The sequence below is a fragment of the Passer montanus genome, unplaced genomic scaffold, assembly GCF_014805655.1.
Source record: "Passer montanus isolate IOZ18808 unplaced genomic scaffold, ASM1480565v1 scaffold117, whole genome shotgun sequence".
NCBI lineage: Eukaryota > Metazoa > Chordata > Aves > Passeriformes > Passeridae > Passer > Passer montanus.
In genome coordinates, this window is record NW_024358389.1 from 529279 (window position 1) to 544447 (window position 15169).

At 52.5% G+C, this 15169-nt stretch overlaps 1 protein-coding gene across 1 annotated transcript; it reads left to right on the plus strand.

The window, feature by feature from the left end:
* The first annotated feature begins 54 nt into the window (after window positions 1–54).
* CAVIN1 (caveolae associated protein 1) lies at window positions 55–15110 on the plus strand. Its single transcript, XM_039697153.1, has 3 exons — window positions 55–721; window positions 12706–14481; window positions 14562–15110. Exons 1-2 carry the CDS (start codon window positions 302–304, stop codon window positions 13369–13371), a joined length of 1086 nt encoding a protein of 361 aa, XP_039553087.1. The 5' UTR covers window positions 55–301; the 3' UTR covers window positions 13372–14481; window positions 14562–15110.
* The last annotated feature ends 59 nt before the right edge of the window (window positions 15111–15169 follow it).

Below are 15169 nucleotides of genomic sequence, written 5' to 3' on the forward strand. Positions count from 1 at the left end.
TCCCCTCCAACTATTTTAATCATTTCAAAAGGGTGGGTCAGCAGGCATTTGGCAGCGGCTCCTTTTCTATAGCTGAGGTGGAGTCAGCCAATGACCTGCAAGCCTGGAAAATTTTGCAGGGCAGTTCCAGTGGCCGGCTGTGCCTGTGCCATTTGAATTTCAGCACAGACTCTCACTCACTGCGCTCCCCATTCCTGGCGGCTCTCCCAGCGCGGAGTTGAGCTGAGGCTCGGGCTCAGTTTTCCCTGCTCCCTCCCTGCAGTGACAGCTTCTCCGGGTGAGCCAGGACTCCAGAGCGACCATGGAGGACACCACCTTGCAAATCATCGAGCCACCCACTGTTTCTGAGACCTCGGAGGAGCAAGCACCCGAGGAGCCCATCAAAGCAGACCAGATCAACGGCGTGATGGTGCTGACCCTTCTGGACAAGATCATCGGAGCGGTGGATCAGATCCAGCTGACCCAAACACAGCTGGAGGAGAGACAGCAAGAGATGGACAGCGCAGTGACCAGCATCCAGGGAGAGCTGACCAAGCTGACCAAGGCACACACCACCACCAGCAACACCGTCAACAAAATGCTGGAGAAGGTGCGCAAGGTGAGCGTCAACGTGAAAACGGTGCGGCAGAACCTGGAGAAGCAAGCCGGGCAGATCAAGAAGCTGGAGGCCAACGAAGCGGAGCTCCTGAAACGCAGGAACTTCAAAGTCATGATTTATCAGGTAAGGAGTTGTTTCATGATGTCTCTCCATCCTGTTAGTGGGTGTTTTCTCTGCCGAGGGTCCTGTCGCGCTGCATGTTCGGCCCAGCTCTCTCCCAAACTCCCCAGATTGTTTGGCAGTCCAAACTGAGGCGGGTCTCCCGTCGCTCTCATTTGTGGTTTAACATTTGCTGCGTGTCCTAAGACAAAGTTTGACAGAGTTGTCCCATTTGACAGGAATTTTAATGCAGATAGAGATCAATCGTGAGTTCTCAGCGCTAAGAACTCACTGCAATGGGCCAGAAGTATCAAAATAACCTGATTTAACTGCTTAGCTCAAAATAGTGCTCTGGGATCTGGAAGGGGGTGTTGCAAATCCATCTGCCAACGTGCCTTCTACCGAGAGACACCATGTGTATGGCTACGTGGGGAGCGATGATATTTCAAATTTGTGACATGCATCTGGTAACAAGTGATAGTAACCCCAGCCTCAGGGTTAATCTGACCAGGCAGGGCAGATAGAGCTGTCATAGAAAATCCAGCCCAGCCCCCTGGGCTTGGCAGTGCTCGGGGTGGCCTTTGCTGAGGGCTTGTACAATTCCCATCTTCTTTCTTCTGCATCCTGCAAGCCTTGAACCTCTTTGTTGTTTGGTCTCAGTAACAGCTTTGGTTTGCTTGATGTTCACCCCCTGCACTAAGTGTTGGAGTTTGCACTTAACATTAAACAGGAGAGAGAGAGAGAGAGAGAGAGGAACATGATTCTGTCAGGTGTCCTGCCTGGAGTTGGATTTCTGCATCAGAGCAAACTCTTCTATTGAGCCAGGAGAGAAAAGTGAGTGAAACAGTTAATGCTAGAGTTGAAAGCCTCTGGGTTAATAATAGCCAGTGCTAGGAACAAATGGAGAAGCTTCGAGTGCTGATCATGGGAAGAGAGAGAAGAAAAGCAGAATAAAAGGGAGAATGGTCCTTTCTGTGAGGTTTGAGGGTGAGTGGCTCATGACAGGCTCAGGGGTCAGACAGGTACCTGTGGGATTTCTGGGTTCAGAGCTTGAGCATTTGTTGTTTTATCACAACTGAAAAGCTGAAAGCCTGTTCAGATCATACAGGAAACACAACCAGTTATAGTCAGATACATGTGTGTGGATTTATTATGAGCTCTTTGTATCAATCTGTCCATGAAAAAATAAAATAGAAGCAACAACCAAAATGCAAAACGAGAGGAGTGGAGGGAATTGTTTAAACATAACATTCCATGTCAGTTACGGAAATAGGTAGGAAGTTGGCAAGGTCCAAGGTCCTTGGGAAGCATCCCAAACATCTGCAGGTTAGGGTTTCATGAGCAGTTTGTGTTGGTTTGCTGTGGCTTGTTGATATTCAGCAGAGTTTCTTTTTGAATATGAAAAAGCAATTCTGTTTCTAAAGGCTTGGGGCCTGCCCCTGCTGCTCTGGTGAGGACAGAGCAGCCTTGGAAAGAGTCCTTTGGCCAGGGGCTGTGCCAGGGACTTGAGGAATCATGGAGGCATTAGGGGAAGAAATTATTTGGGATATTTCCCAGCATGGAATTTAGTGTGAATTTGAATGTCACAGAGCACAGGTAAGGAATTCTCCAGGTTTGCAGCATGTGAAATGGATCTGTTTGTGCCTCATGGACATGCTGGCATTTCCATGGGAGTGGAGCAGACCCAGCCCCGGAGGGAAAGCATCCAGCACTGGGGTCCACCCTGGGGTTAACTGGGCAATTCCCTGTGCTTTCCTAACCGTGTCTACACTTAAAACCAAATAATTACAACATAACTCTCATCTAATTCTCACTTCTCAGACCCCCACCTACCGAAGTGTTTGTTGGGTATGTTACTGGTCATGTAATTAATTCTGCAGTGCTGAGCACATTATTGCTCCTCTCTGACTCAGGGAAAGCTACTTTTCCCAAGCTGGGGTGACTCCTGTGTGTTTCCAGTTGCTGTGGCAAAAAGTCCAAAGATTTATTAGTCTTTTGTTTTGGAGAACAAGAGATAAACTCGTCCTTAGAGATGTAAAAAATTCCATCATTTTTTACAGCAGCGTGGCTGTTTTCGGGTGAGAGATCTGAGCAGAGCAAGAGTCCTGCTCTAATAGGGTTCAATATTGCACAGTTCTGCAGTTGGATGAAATAAAAGAGGTAAAGATAAATGAGCTCTTTGCTGGTTCTTGATGTTTGATTATTCTCTCAGCACTGAGTCCTGAGGTTTCAGCCATTGTGGAGGGATTATTTCAGGAGTGCAAATAAGACCTTTTGCACCTCGGAGGGAAGTCAGGCTGCCTGTGAGAATTGTGTTTTGCTTGCTGTAGATTAGGAGAAGATGAAAACCAAATTTTTATCAGGGAAAGCCTGACCTGTGGTATGATCCTGTGCACATCTGCTGGGGTGGTTTCAAAATTTGGGGGAGAAAGTGCAGGGCTGGATATCACTCCCACATCCTGGCTGAGGGGAGGCATTGAGCAGAACATTTACAGGCATCACTCTCAGTCCCATTTGTGCTTGTGTTTTCTCACTTGTTTACCCTTTTTGAGCTGATTTTGCTAGGAGCTGGTCTGATTTCTCTGACATAAGAGTTTTTGTATTGACTTAATATAGGGAATTTAATAAATTCTTTAGAATAAAACTTGAAAACAACCATACCCCCTCTCCAAATTGCCCCAGCTTTCTCTTTTGAAAACTTGCTGAGCTAAAGCAGAGGTGACAGCTTTGACAGGCCAATGTGTACACAGACATTCAGTGCAGAACCTACCTTCCTAAAAAGTCTGATGTCGGGGAGTGCCTGCACTGCTCAGCAGCCCCTGGGAACAGAGCTCAGAGCTTCCTTTGTGCCTCTGTCCCGGGCTCCTGTCCTTCAGAGAAATCAGGACACCAAAAAATTCCGTGAGAGTGGTTGCTAATAAAAACAAACTAAAGTGACTTCATCCCAAATCTCCTGGTTTTAGGATCCTGACTGTGGGGCTGGTTACTGCAGTTCATGGTTGAATAATGGATGTCCTGTGCAAGCAGCTACTGCTCTAAAACCACACTTTGTGCCGTGTTCAGCTGGGGAGCGGCACGTGGCAGTTTATGTAAGCTTGGCATTTTCCTCCAAACTGTTTTTGACAATTAAACTTATTTCTGCAAATGCCAAAGGCTGATTTTGTTACAGCAGGACAAACCCCTGCGGCACTCGGCACGCACACGGAGGATTGAATTTCTAAAGTGTGCCAGTCCTTTATTTTGAGGCTCGTGTGGGCCGAGTTCTGGGAACTCTGGGGATGTGCGGAGTTTTTGTTGGGAAGAGCAGCTTTGTGTGAGGGGTGTGAGTGTGTGCTCCCCACGCTGTCCTGTCTGGAGGCTCCCCTGGGGCTCATCTGCTCTTCAGGGGGCTTTGGTGGCTGCTCTGAGCTGTGGGAGCTCTGAGTTTCCGTGGGAAGGGCTGTGCTGTTGGGAGAGCAGGGTGGGACCTGGATCCCAGCCATGCAGTGGTGGGTGGGTAGGGCTGGGCAAAGGAATATAAATAGCCCAGCCTGGCTTTGTGCTCGCGTGGGCCTTATACGGATGGGAGACTGAACACGGAGAGAAGGAGGGGTAGATTTCAAACCCACACATTAATGTGACAGATTCAAGGGCCAGACCTGAACTGCCTCAGTTTTGGGTCTGTGCTCCTCAAAAAGAGTGTGGAGAAAGACATGAGCTCAGGGAGCTGAGGAGAAGCACAGGGCAGGGACCCCAGGGAATACAAACCCACTGCCCCCGCGCTACAGCCTTTCTCCACTGCCCAAACAGAATGGCAGCTGCCCTGAGCTATGGTTTTGTTTCAAATTAATCATTCAGAAACTCATTCATGATGAGTTTAATGGCAGTGGAGCATTGACAAGGGCCAGGAAGATCCGCAGCCCTGAGGGACAGCCTGGATGGGTGACATGCCTGCAGTTCAGTGCAGCCTGCCCAGCTAAAAACTAAATTCCTATTTAGTTTTTTTTTAAATTAAAAACGAAATAGGAATTTCCAGAGCAATTTGGGTGACAGCACTGGGACAGACTCAGGCACCAGGTACCCACAGGGTGCTTTTCCTGCAAGACCAGCTGGCTCCACGTGGCTGAGAGCTCTCTGTGCTGGAACATCATCCCTCTTCCCAGTGGGTCACAGCAGGGATTTGCATTGCAGCAGCCACTGCATTCAATTTCTGATAATACATTAAAATAAAAAGCAGGTTTCACTTTCACTGAAAATTCAGCCAAAGGCAGGTGCTGTCAGTGCTTCCATTGCAGGGGAACCACATGGACATCCCAATGTACAAAAATCTTGCATATTCTCTGCATATTATGGAACTATAAGAGTTTCAAGATAATTCAAGAGGAGATTGAGCTTTAAAAAAAAGTCAGGATGTTAATAGCTCTGACTCTTAGGATTTCTTTTAGTGCAGATTACCAGTCTACAGTAGACAGCTCTAGAGCATGGATTTCTCTATTGCAGTCTAGTATCAACTGCATTAATATTTCATTGCTCAGCTATTATTTATAAGCAGTTGGTGCCAGAACTGTTTGCTTTGCTAAAATCCTTTCACCATTATAGTTCCAGGCTGAGCTGTGCAGCCATAAATTGTCTCAGAGCAAAGGGCCAGAGGCTGCCCAGCCATTGGGATGGGCTTAGATTGGATGAGTAGTGGCTCATGAAAACAAACCCAAGGTAATATCCCTCCTATCACAAATTCCTCCCTCAGGCCTCTCATGAGCACAACCCAGGAGGCACAGCAATGACTTATAAACTATTCAGCAACAGGCTTAGCCCTCTTTTATCCCTTTTGGGATTGTCCTCTTGATTCTGCAAGATCTCCTACAAGTTACAGGACACCTGAAGAATTGTGGATCCACTGTCCAGCTGCGAGATAGACAAAGAGCAGAAACAAAATGTGCAGTATCAGTAAAGGAAAATCAAATATTTAGAATAAAAAGTTTCAGGATGTTTAGTCTCCAGGTTTATGTGAGGATGCAGATGTCAGTGTCTGCAAACGATCTGTAATACAAACCCCATCCTTGCTGCTTTGCTGTTCAGGAGCAGCTCCGGAGTCATCAATCAGCTCAGACAGATTTATCCGGGAGGAGAAGATCTGAGAGCAAAGCCAGTGCTACAAACAGACTGATAATGGCATCAAAACTTCTTAATGCTGTCAGAGGGGGAAAAAGCTCCTTTTCACTCTCAATCTATTTACTTCTCTGTTTCCTACAGCTCTCCCTCTCTTCTGACTCACTAAAGGCAAAAGCATTTTTCCAAGCACGGCCTCCTCCTCTCCCCACCCTCCCTCCCTTCCTTTGCACCAGCTCTGGTGCCTGTTCCAGGCGGCTGTTTCTCACAGCTCATGAAGCAGATCCAGCTTTTCAGACACAGCTTTCAGGACACAGGGTAACTGGATGTGCCTGATAGAAAGAAGTGCCAGGCACATTGCACAAGACCCAGAATTACAGAGACTGGGAGGACTCTGCTAGTCAGGGAGATGCTACTAGAAAATGAACTATGTGTCCCTCTAACATTTACCTAATCCCAATCTAATTTGCTTTCTCCCCTCATATTTTAGACCTTTTTACTTCAGCAGTATTCCTTGGTGACTTCAGGACTCAAAAGTCTGGTCTCTAAGGTTTGAGGCTTCTCTTTTCATGAACCTCTTGGCACTACTGGACACAAATTTTGGAGCCCCGAGTCAAGGCCGTGCCTGACTTTGCTGTGTCACTGGGTGCAGAGATCTGGGAGCTGCTGGGAATTATCTGGCGCTGGTTTAGGGGAAGGTCAGTACGTGACAAAACCAGCGGATAGAGTTCTGGAGCTGCACCCGCCTGGTTCAATCTCTGCAGCCTCTGCACTTCAATCAGTAAACACAGGGGGTTAAAATCACCACCCTTCTTTCATGATCTTACACTTAAGAGCAAACTGAGTTCACTACACCACAGCAAAGGGATACCTGTCCCCAACAAGTGACACTGAATCGCTGTGATCGTGAGCAGAGTCTGGCCCTGTGGCAGTGTCAGTGGGAATGCTCCTGAACCCACAGAAAGGATCCTGTGGCCTCTGAATCAGAGACAGACACTCTTCCATCTCACAGATCTTTGCTGACTCTCTTTTCTGTCAAATTCTGCTTCCTGGCTTCTCCCTTTACTAAAACATACCCCGTGCCTTTTCTCTCTGCCTGTTCTCGTGCTAACCCGGATCCCTGTTGTTCTCAATCTGATTCCCGGAAGGCACAGGTAAGTGTTTCCATTGTGCTTCCTTTCCCCGGCCATTGAAACGCAGTTTTCCTCATCTTAGCCCGAGAAGATGCCACGGGTGTGCCTTGAGTCTTCGCCAGGGACTGCCCTCTGAGCCCAGCCCGTGGAGACAGGCCCAGGGCAGCAGAAGACACCCGAGGAGGCAGCAGTTTAGGGCCTCGTCAGCGGCACCCCCGAAGATCACTCTGAACCTCTTCCGAAGCTCTGGGAGCTGCTGATTCTGAGCCTTTGCTTCTCGCCTGCTTGGGGCTGCCTCGGGCTCTCAGACCTCCAAGGCTGATCGTGCTGCTGACTAATGTGCTTGCTGCATGAGCGTGGGTGTGAGGAGCTGGGATTTTCCCTCAGGAGGAGCTGCTGCGTGGCGTGCATGAAGGGCAAGTGGCCAGGGGCAGTTGGCTCTGCTGGTGTCTGCTGAGGCTGGGCAAATCCCACCTGTTCTTTGAGCTGCCATTTCTGCCTGTGAAACGCAGCCCTGGAACACCCACCTCCTCAGGCTTCTTGTGAGCGTTGGTTTGTGATTGTGGTATGGTTTGAAGTTGTTGTTTTAAACAGGTAAAACAGGCAGAGAGCACAAACTGTGACATAAACTTCCAATGCCTCAGGCAGCCCCTGCAACATCTCCCATTTCTGTCTGGCCGCAGCCCCTGGGGCTGCTTGCTCAGAGTCAGGTCCTGCAGACACTGGAGTGGTGACTTTAACTGCTGTTCACATAACATTTCAGCCACAGTGGCCTGCTGCCCTCCTGTCATGGTGCAGCTACTGCATAAAACACCCCAAGCTACTGGATAAAACACCCCATAAAACACCCAGCAGTGTGTGCAGCACTGTCAGTGGGAATGGCCACCTGGGTGGATAGGAGTATTCCAAGAGCCAGATGAGGGTGAACCAAGTCTAGGAATTGTGGTCTCTACTCAAAGCTGCCAGGGAAAACGTCACCTTTTCAAGGAGAATGTCAGATGTAAGACAAGCCTCTTTTTGTGTGTGATCTAGCAAAACAAAATTAATCTAGCAATTTCAGTTTGCACAGGAAAGGTCTGTTCCACCAAGGCACTGGAGAGGAAAGCACAGCCCCCTCTGTGCAGGGTATCTGGACACTCCTGAGCCCTGCTGTGTTCAGGGTGCTTCTCAGTCATGCTGTTGTTACTCAGGAGTAGCTAATCCTCCTTCCCATGACACTGCTGGAAGGTCAGCACAAAACAGTGTCCTCTGAGGCCTGGCACAGCAGAGCAGTTATCATGGAAACAGGCGAGCAGAACTTGTTCTCTGGCACAGTTTGACCTGACCTGAGGGCTGTTTGCTGCCCAAGCTCCTCCTCATCCTCCCCCAGCCTCCCCGAGGCCAGGGCCAGGCTGTGCTGCCCGGCTGGGCAGAGGGAGGGCTGGGCTGCAGGAGGGGCTACAGCTCACCAAGTGTTGGGATCAGCCTGATTTGGTCATAGTGGAGCCCAGGAATGTGAGCTGGTTGTTTTCTGCATGTTACGGCTGCAAACATCAACCAAACCCTCTGTTTGTGCTGTTGCAGTTGTGTAAAAATAACGGAGTGAAATGAATTGCAGATGTGATTTGCATGCGCATGTGAGAACCTTCCATTAAACCTCAACTGGAGACCAGAGTGGCTGGGAGTGCTGGGACTCAGTTCCTTACACGCTGACTGGGAATGCAGCTCAGCTCTGTGTCTCCTTGGCCTTTTATACGCCAGGGGAAGTGTTTACGTGTGTTGTAGCAACCAGGCGGGTGTCCATGGCCGTGGGCTGCGGTGACTCACTGCCAGGGAACTCGAAAACAATGTCAGATAAAAGCCCACTCAGGAGAGACTGCTGAGGATCCGACAGCTCGGGATTGTTTGAAGTAGGAGGACACAGAGCAGCTGGCAGCCAGCTGCCCTTGGGGCTGCCTGTGGGCACTGGGGCCCCTCTGGGTGCCCACAAAGTCCACAGATGGGCCGGCCCAGTGCCAGGGAGCTTCCCAAAGCACAGCTCATCCCAGGAGGTCTGTGCTGCAGGGATAACGCAGGCTCCCTGTCCCTGTCCTGCTGCTGGGTGCAGCTCTGCACTGTGCACAGAGTTTGCTGCTGCTGGTAACAAAATCTTCTGAAAAATGTTGTTTACCCGCTGTCCTTGTGCCAGTTGGATGCAAGCAGAGAGGACAGAACTGGTTTGCCTCTGCTGATTGGGAGCCAGGTTTTGAACACCCCAACAGGCAGGGGTGCCAAGACCCAGGATTTTGGACTCGCCCACTTCAGGATCAGTGTTTTCTGAGTAAAAATAGAATGCCTGGTGTTAAAAATGTGGCTCAACTGGATGAGTCATGAGCGAAATGAAGTGCAGAGAGCATAGTGCCTTGCTCGGACAGAGCAGGGATTTGTGCAGCAGCCAGCCATGGGCCTGGGATGGTTCTTGATTGTTCCAGTCACGTCCCATTATCCTCCACGCCTGTGTCTGCAGCCTTGTCCTGCCCAAACCAGGCAGTTCCACTTCCCCACGGGAGAAACCTCCTGGGCAAGGAGGAGGAGACTCTTGGTGGCTTTTGGGCAGTGCCTGGGTGCAGGGGGAAGGTACAGTCAAGGGATGCTCAACAAAACGTGCTCATCCCCATTAAGATGTGCCAGAGCTGTGGATGTTCTCTGTGCCTGAACCCACAGGAATGCTCCCTGAATGCAGGTGAGCTTGGACTCTGGGGACTGTCCCTTAGCACACTGCTGAAAATCTTCCAGTGGTCCCCGAGCTGGTTATCTACTGGTCAGATCAGCAATCAGTGAGGAGGAGGTGGGCTGAGCGTGGGAAATGAAGGAATTATGCCTAGGAGAGAGAGAGAGGCCAGGAGCAGGACATGAAGGGTTTCCCAAACACAGCTGGAGAAAAGCTCTTGGAAACAGTCCCAAGGGGAGAGGCTGGGATCCTCACGTATGGGAAGGGCTGTGCTCCTCCTGTGCCTCTGGGTCTGATCCATGAGGTGCCTCCTGACAGGGGCTCAGCAGAGCTGTGAGCACTGCAAGGCTGTGGGATGGAGCAGGGCCAGCAATGGGAGAAGTGAGAGTGCAGCCTGTGGGATCACAGAGCTGGGCAGCTGCTGTTCTCCAGGTGAAGTGCAGGATTAGGAAGAGCTGCAGGCACCCCAAGAGGGGTTGCTCCATTGTGCCATGTGTCCAAAGATGCTGCTGGCCACGTCTTTGTGGCTGTGAGGGAAGAGCTGCAGGGTGCTGCTGAGGCTGGATAGGAGCATTGCAGGCACAGCCCATCCCATCAGAAAATTCAGTCAAGAGCTGGATATAGTGGTGTAGCACGAGGAAAGGTTGTTATTTGTATGACAGACTTGGAGATTTGAGGTGGTGTTTCTTTCTGCAAACACATATTCTGGGCTCACAAGGGGCTGATAGGATCAGGGTTTGCAGGATATGGCCCATTTCCAGGGACAGCCGTGCCAGGCGAGAGGGGGATGCCTTTGTTCTGGCTCATTGTGTTGCCTCAGAGGGAAGGAAGTGGCTGGAGTTCCTGATGTTCTGCTGGCTGGGCAGGGTCCCTGGAATTTTCTGGGATTGCTCTGGCAGGTGTTGTTGTGGAGAACAGGATCCCTGCCTTCCCCCTGATGTGGGTTTGCCCTGGGCTGACCTGGCCCTCTGGAGAACGTGTGTATTGTTTTCTGCTGAAGTGGCTCATCAAATGAAGAAAACACATGTTGGCCACTTCACCTTAATCTCCACAAAGGGTATGAGACCTGACTTGTGATCTGGAGGGTGAAGAGCTTCACCCAGCACAGTTCTCTGCTCTGAAGAAAACCCAGAATGAAAGCTCTGCTCCAGCAGGCACTGTGCTTTCACCACAGACACTGCAGCCCGTGCCATCCTCAGTGAGCCCAGTGCTCCATGGGGCTGGCGTTTCACTGCTCACAAAGGTTTCTCTGGAGAGAAAACCTTGTGCCCTTGTGCTTCCAGGACTTCAGCTGGCCCAAGGACCAGTACCTGTGCTTGGGAAAAAACGAGACAGCAGATGAAAGCATCTGGATTTCACGCAGGTGAAACTGTGCTGGAGTCATGTATTCCATGAGTTGTGTCACTTCTCCAGGCGTGCAAGGGAAGGCAGGGCTGGGCACAGCACCCTGTCTGCAGGGAGGGCATCTCCTCCAGCTTCTGTCCAGGAGCTCAGGCCAGAGGCACAGCGTGGCAGTGACCTTGCTGAGGCAGGGCAGTGGCGTGCAGTGGGAAGCACTCAGGGCGAGGGTGTGCACACACGCTGTCCCTTCCGGCTCTGAGCGGGACCGGGATGTTCTGTCCCACAACAGCACCAGGAACACCCCTCCTCATGCCTGAGGGAGTGACCACCCCCCTGTCCTGCCTCTTGGCACCTGTGCAGCTCCTTCGTGCACGGCTGCAGCTGCTGTGACACGCACAGCAAAGTCACCCTGCTGTCCCAGGGCACGTCCCCAAGCCGGGGGCAGGCAAATCACTGCTGGTGTTCCAGGGTTTGCCAGCACTTGGGGTACACCAGGGGCTGCCCCTTGATTTCACTGGTTCCTGCCAGTGCAGGACAGGAATCCCATCCTTGCTCTGTTCTGCTGCTGCCCGCCCCAGGGCTCAGAGTGGCACCTGGCTGTGCTGCTGCCCAGGCTCTTCTCCAAACCCCAGCCCAGCAGCTCTGCCTGCTGAATGCTCCTTCCACACATTGCCCTTTGGCTGCTGCTGGATTTCTGACAGGCTGGTCCTGGCAGCTCCCACCTCCCACCCAGCTCTGTAGATTAAAACTGCTTGGGCAATGATTTCTGAGCGTGAGCTGCAGCCCTGCAGCTGTGAGGCTCTGTACAGTGATGGGCTATTTCCAGCCTGTCCCGGGAACAGAGAGGTGAATCACTGCAGCAGGGACGCATGCTATGTGCTGCTCACATGAAAACCAATCCCACTCCAGACCTGTGCCCCTCTCCCAGGCACATGCTTGTCCTCTGACACTGGGATCAGGAACTTGGCTGGCCCAGGCTCTTGGAGAAGCTGAATGAATCCAGCCCTGTCCCAAGCAGAGCTGTGTATCCTTGCTGTGTGAGTTGGGACCGCTCTCTCCACCATCTCCAGATATGGACTCAGGCAAATTCTCTAACTTATTCCCCAGTGGAGAAATAGGAAAAACAGGGCAGCCTGCTGCATCCCAAGAGATTTCCCAGCCCCACATCTGGATCCTGAGGCCTTGGGAAAGTCTGAGTGCAGCCTGGGGCAGCCAGGACAGAGTGTGCACACTGGTGCTGTGGCCAGACTCTCAGCTCTGGCTGTGCCTCTGCAGCCCTGTGCTGTGCCTGGGGCTGCAGCTGGACCTGGCCAGGCTGGAGACCTGAAGACACTGTCCTGGTGGTCCACATGTCCTGGTGGTCCACGTGTCCCTGGAGTGAGGGGTTGTGATGGTCAGGGCTGGGATAAAGATGAAACTGGAGGCACAGGACTGTGACACAGACAGAGGAAGGGAAAAGGCTCCAATTTCAGTGCTGGGCTGCTTTTTCAGTACTTCTGGCGTCACAGATGAGTTTGGAGCTGGCCTAGGGTGAGCAGAGCTGGTGCCTGAGTCCTGGTACGGGACAGTCCTAAGCAGATCCTCTTCACAATGACTTATCAGCTGCAGTAAGGGAGGATGAGCCCAGGCCTGAGGTAGCTGGGTGTGTTCAGCTGGGTGGAGGCCGATGTCTCTGTGGCGCCGTGGGAGGCAGGACGGGCTGGCTCCAGGGCTGCTGGTGTCTGTGTGTCTCACTGGCTCCGCTCTGTGTCTTGCAGGATGAAGTGAAGCTCCCATCTAAACTGAGCATCAGCAAGTCCTTAAAGGAAGGTGAAAAGCTGGAGAAGGAAGGTGAGGGTGAGGAGGTCCCTGTGGGTGAGGACCATGCGGAGGAGGACCACATCCAGCTCTCCTCGGATGAGGAGGTGGAGATTGAGGAGATTATCGAAGAGTCACGGGCAGAACGCATCAAAAGGAGCGGCATGAAAAGGGTGGATGACTTTAAGAAGGCATTCTCAAAGGAGAAAATGGAAAAGACTAAGCTAAAGACCAAGGAAAACCTGGAGAAGACCCGGCACAACTTGGAGAAGACCCGGCACAACCTGGAGAAGAGGATGAACAAACTGGGCACTAAAATTGTGACTAACGAAAGGAGAGAGAAGATGAAGAGCTCTCGGGACAAGCTGAGGAAGTCTTTCACCCCTGACCACACCATCTATGCCAGGTCCAAGACAGCCGTCTACAAAGTGCCACCCTTCACTTTCCATGTCAAGAAAATAAGAGAGGGTGAGGTGGAGGTGAAAGCCACAGAGCTGGTGGAGGTTGGTGGAGAGGAAGGAGAAAACTCAGATCTGATGCGTGGGGAAAGCCCCGACGTGCACACCCTGCTGGAGATCACGGAGGAGACTGACGCGGTACTGGCGGACAAGAGTGACAGCGAGTAGGACAGGCTGCAGAGCACGAGGGTTCTGGACGACAGCTGAACACAGTATCACTCACATTGCGAGCTCTCCCTGCCCTGGAGCCCCAGGGAAGTGTACACGATGCATCCTTCTTACCCTGCAGAGCCGATGCCGATCCCCTGCCTGCTTGTACAAGGTGTATTTTATATTTTAGTTTTAGCACATAAACATTAGGAACACGGAACTGTTTTTCTTACACTACTAAATCACCCTTGGAGACCATTCCTGCTGCAGCCTTCTTGCCCCACACCTGAAGATGTGCATTGAGTGACAGGGCCCTGACCCAGCTGGAGAGTGCTGATCGCAAGAAGCTGAAAGTTCAAGAGTCCTCCATAAGAAAAACCTGATGTCAAGAAAGCTTCCTTCAAGTAGCCCACCAGCCCACACCACCTGTGCCAGGCTGTGCAGCCACTCCACAGGCAAGAAGACTCCCAGCACCCAACCCGGCTGCTCCTTCGGGGGACCAGAGGAACTGGGATGCAGCCGGTGCACGGGAGGGAAGAGCTGAGCAAATCCTGTTGTTGGGCAGCACATGGCAAAGCTGAGCTGGCGTGGGGCAGGGTGGGGCTGCTCCTCTCTGCCCTCCCGAGGACTGGGTGACCTTTACACAAAGCCACCCTGCAGCTGGGCCTGAGGGGTGTCACACAGCTGCTCCTCCCCGCTGTGCCCCGGCGCTGCGGCAGGAACAGCACAAGCTGCAGGCTTCCCACACGGGTCAGGATCTGCCAGAAATCCATGGCGAGTCCCAGGGGCAGCATGGAGGTGGGGTGCTGGATCTGCTCCCTCCACACCCACAGAGGTGGTGGCAGCAGGCAGGGGGGTCCACACTTGCTGCCCTGGGAGAGGGGGACACGCAGGCAGCGATGCTGGAGCAGCTGCCACAGCTAGGGACTTGTTTTCAGAGGGATATGGGATGCACTGCTGCCATGTGAGGCACTAGACCATCAGAAAAAGGCCTTGACACCTGCCCAGCACCGGACCATGAGCATTTCTGAGCATCTGCTTTCTGCAGGGGTCCTGGCACAGCTCAGGCTCATGCCCATGCCCATGCCCACGTCCCGTGCTTTCCTCCCTGTGTCCTGCTTTCTGCAGGTGTCCTGGCACAGCTCAGGCTCATGCCCATGCCCATGCCCACGTCCCGTGCTTTCCTCCCTGTGTCCTGCTTTCTGCAGCTTCACTCCATGCCCCGAGTGAGGCAGCACAAAGGCAGCACACGGTGCCTTGGGGGCTCTGCCTGGCTCAGCCCAGCTTGGCTCTTACATACACAACCCCTGCTGCAAGCCCCATCCTGCTCCCCCAGCACGAGGCTGCTGCTGTTCACATAACCCAATATATAAACTTGCTTTACCTCTAAGCATGATTTTCCTTTCAAATTGTCCAGCGCTGTCCCGGCCTCGGGGTCCTGCCACAGCTTCCCTCCCCACAGAAGGTGTGACCGGCCGGTTCCGTGTGCCGGCTGCAGGCAGCCCTGAGACACCGCTGGCCCCGAGGCTCCCGGCGTGGGGAGGCCCTGGGCACGGGCTCTTGGTGTTTCCCAGCCCCGTGTGGGCCCCAGCCCGCAGGTGTCCTGCCCTCACAGGATCTCCTGCGGGCCCACAGGCAGTTTTTGTGCGTTTTCTCTGAGCTGTGGGGCCGGGACAGCGGGGCCAGGGTGGCAGGAGCCCGGGCGATCCTCGCCTGTCCCTGGCTGTGCCCAGCAATAAAGTCTCTTTTGTAAACCACCAGTGTGCGGCCTGTCCGTGGCACCGGGCGCTGGGGAGGGGCTGCCACGCAGGGGCTG

Coding starts and splice junctions, on each gene's coding strand:
- CAVIN1 (XM_039697153.1), top strand. CDS start 302: ATGGAGGACACCACCTTGCAAATCATCGAGCCACCCACTGTTTCTGAG. Junction 722..12,705: donor TCAAAGTCATGATTTATCAG/GTAAGGAGTTGT, acceptor TGTGTCTTGCAG/GATGAAGTGAAGCTCCCATC.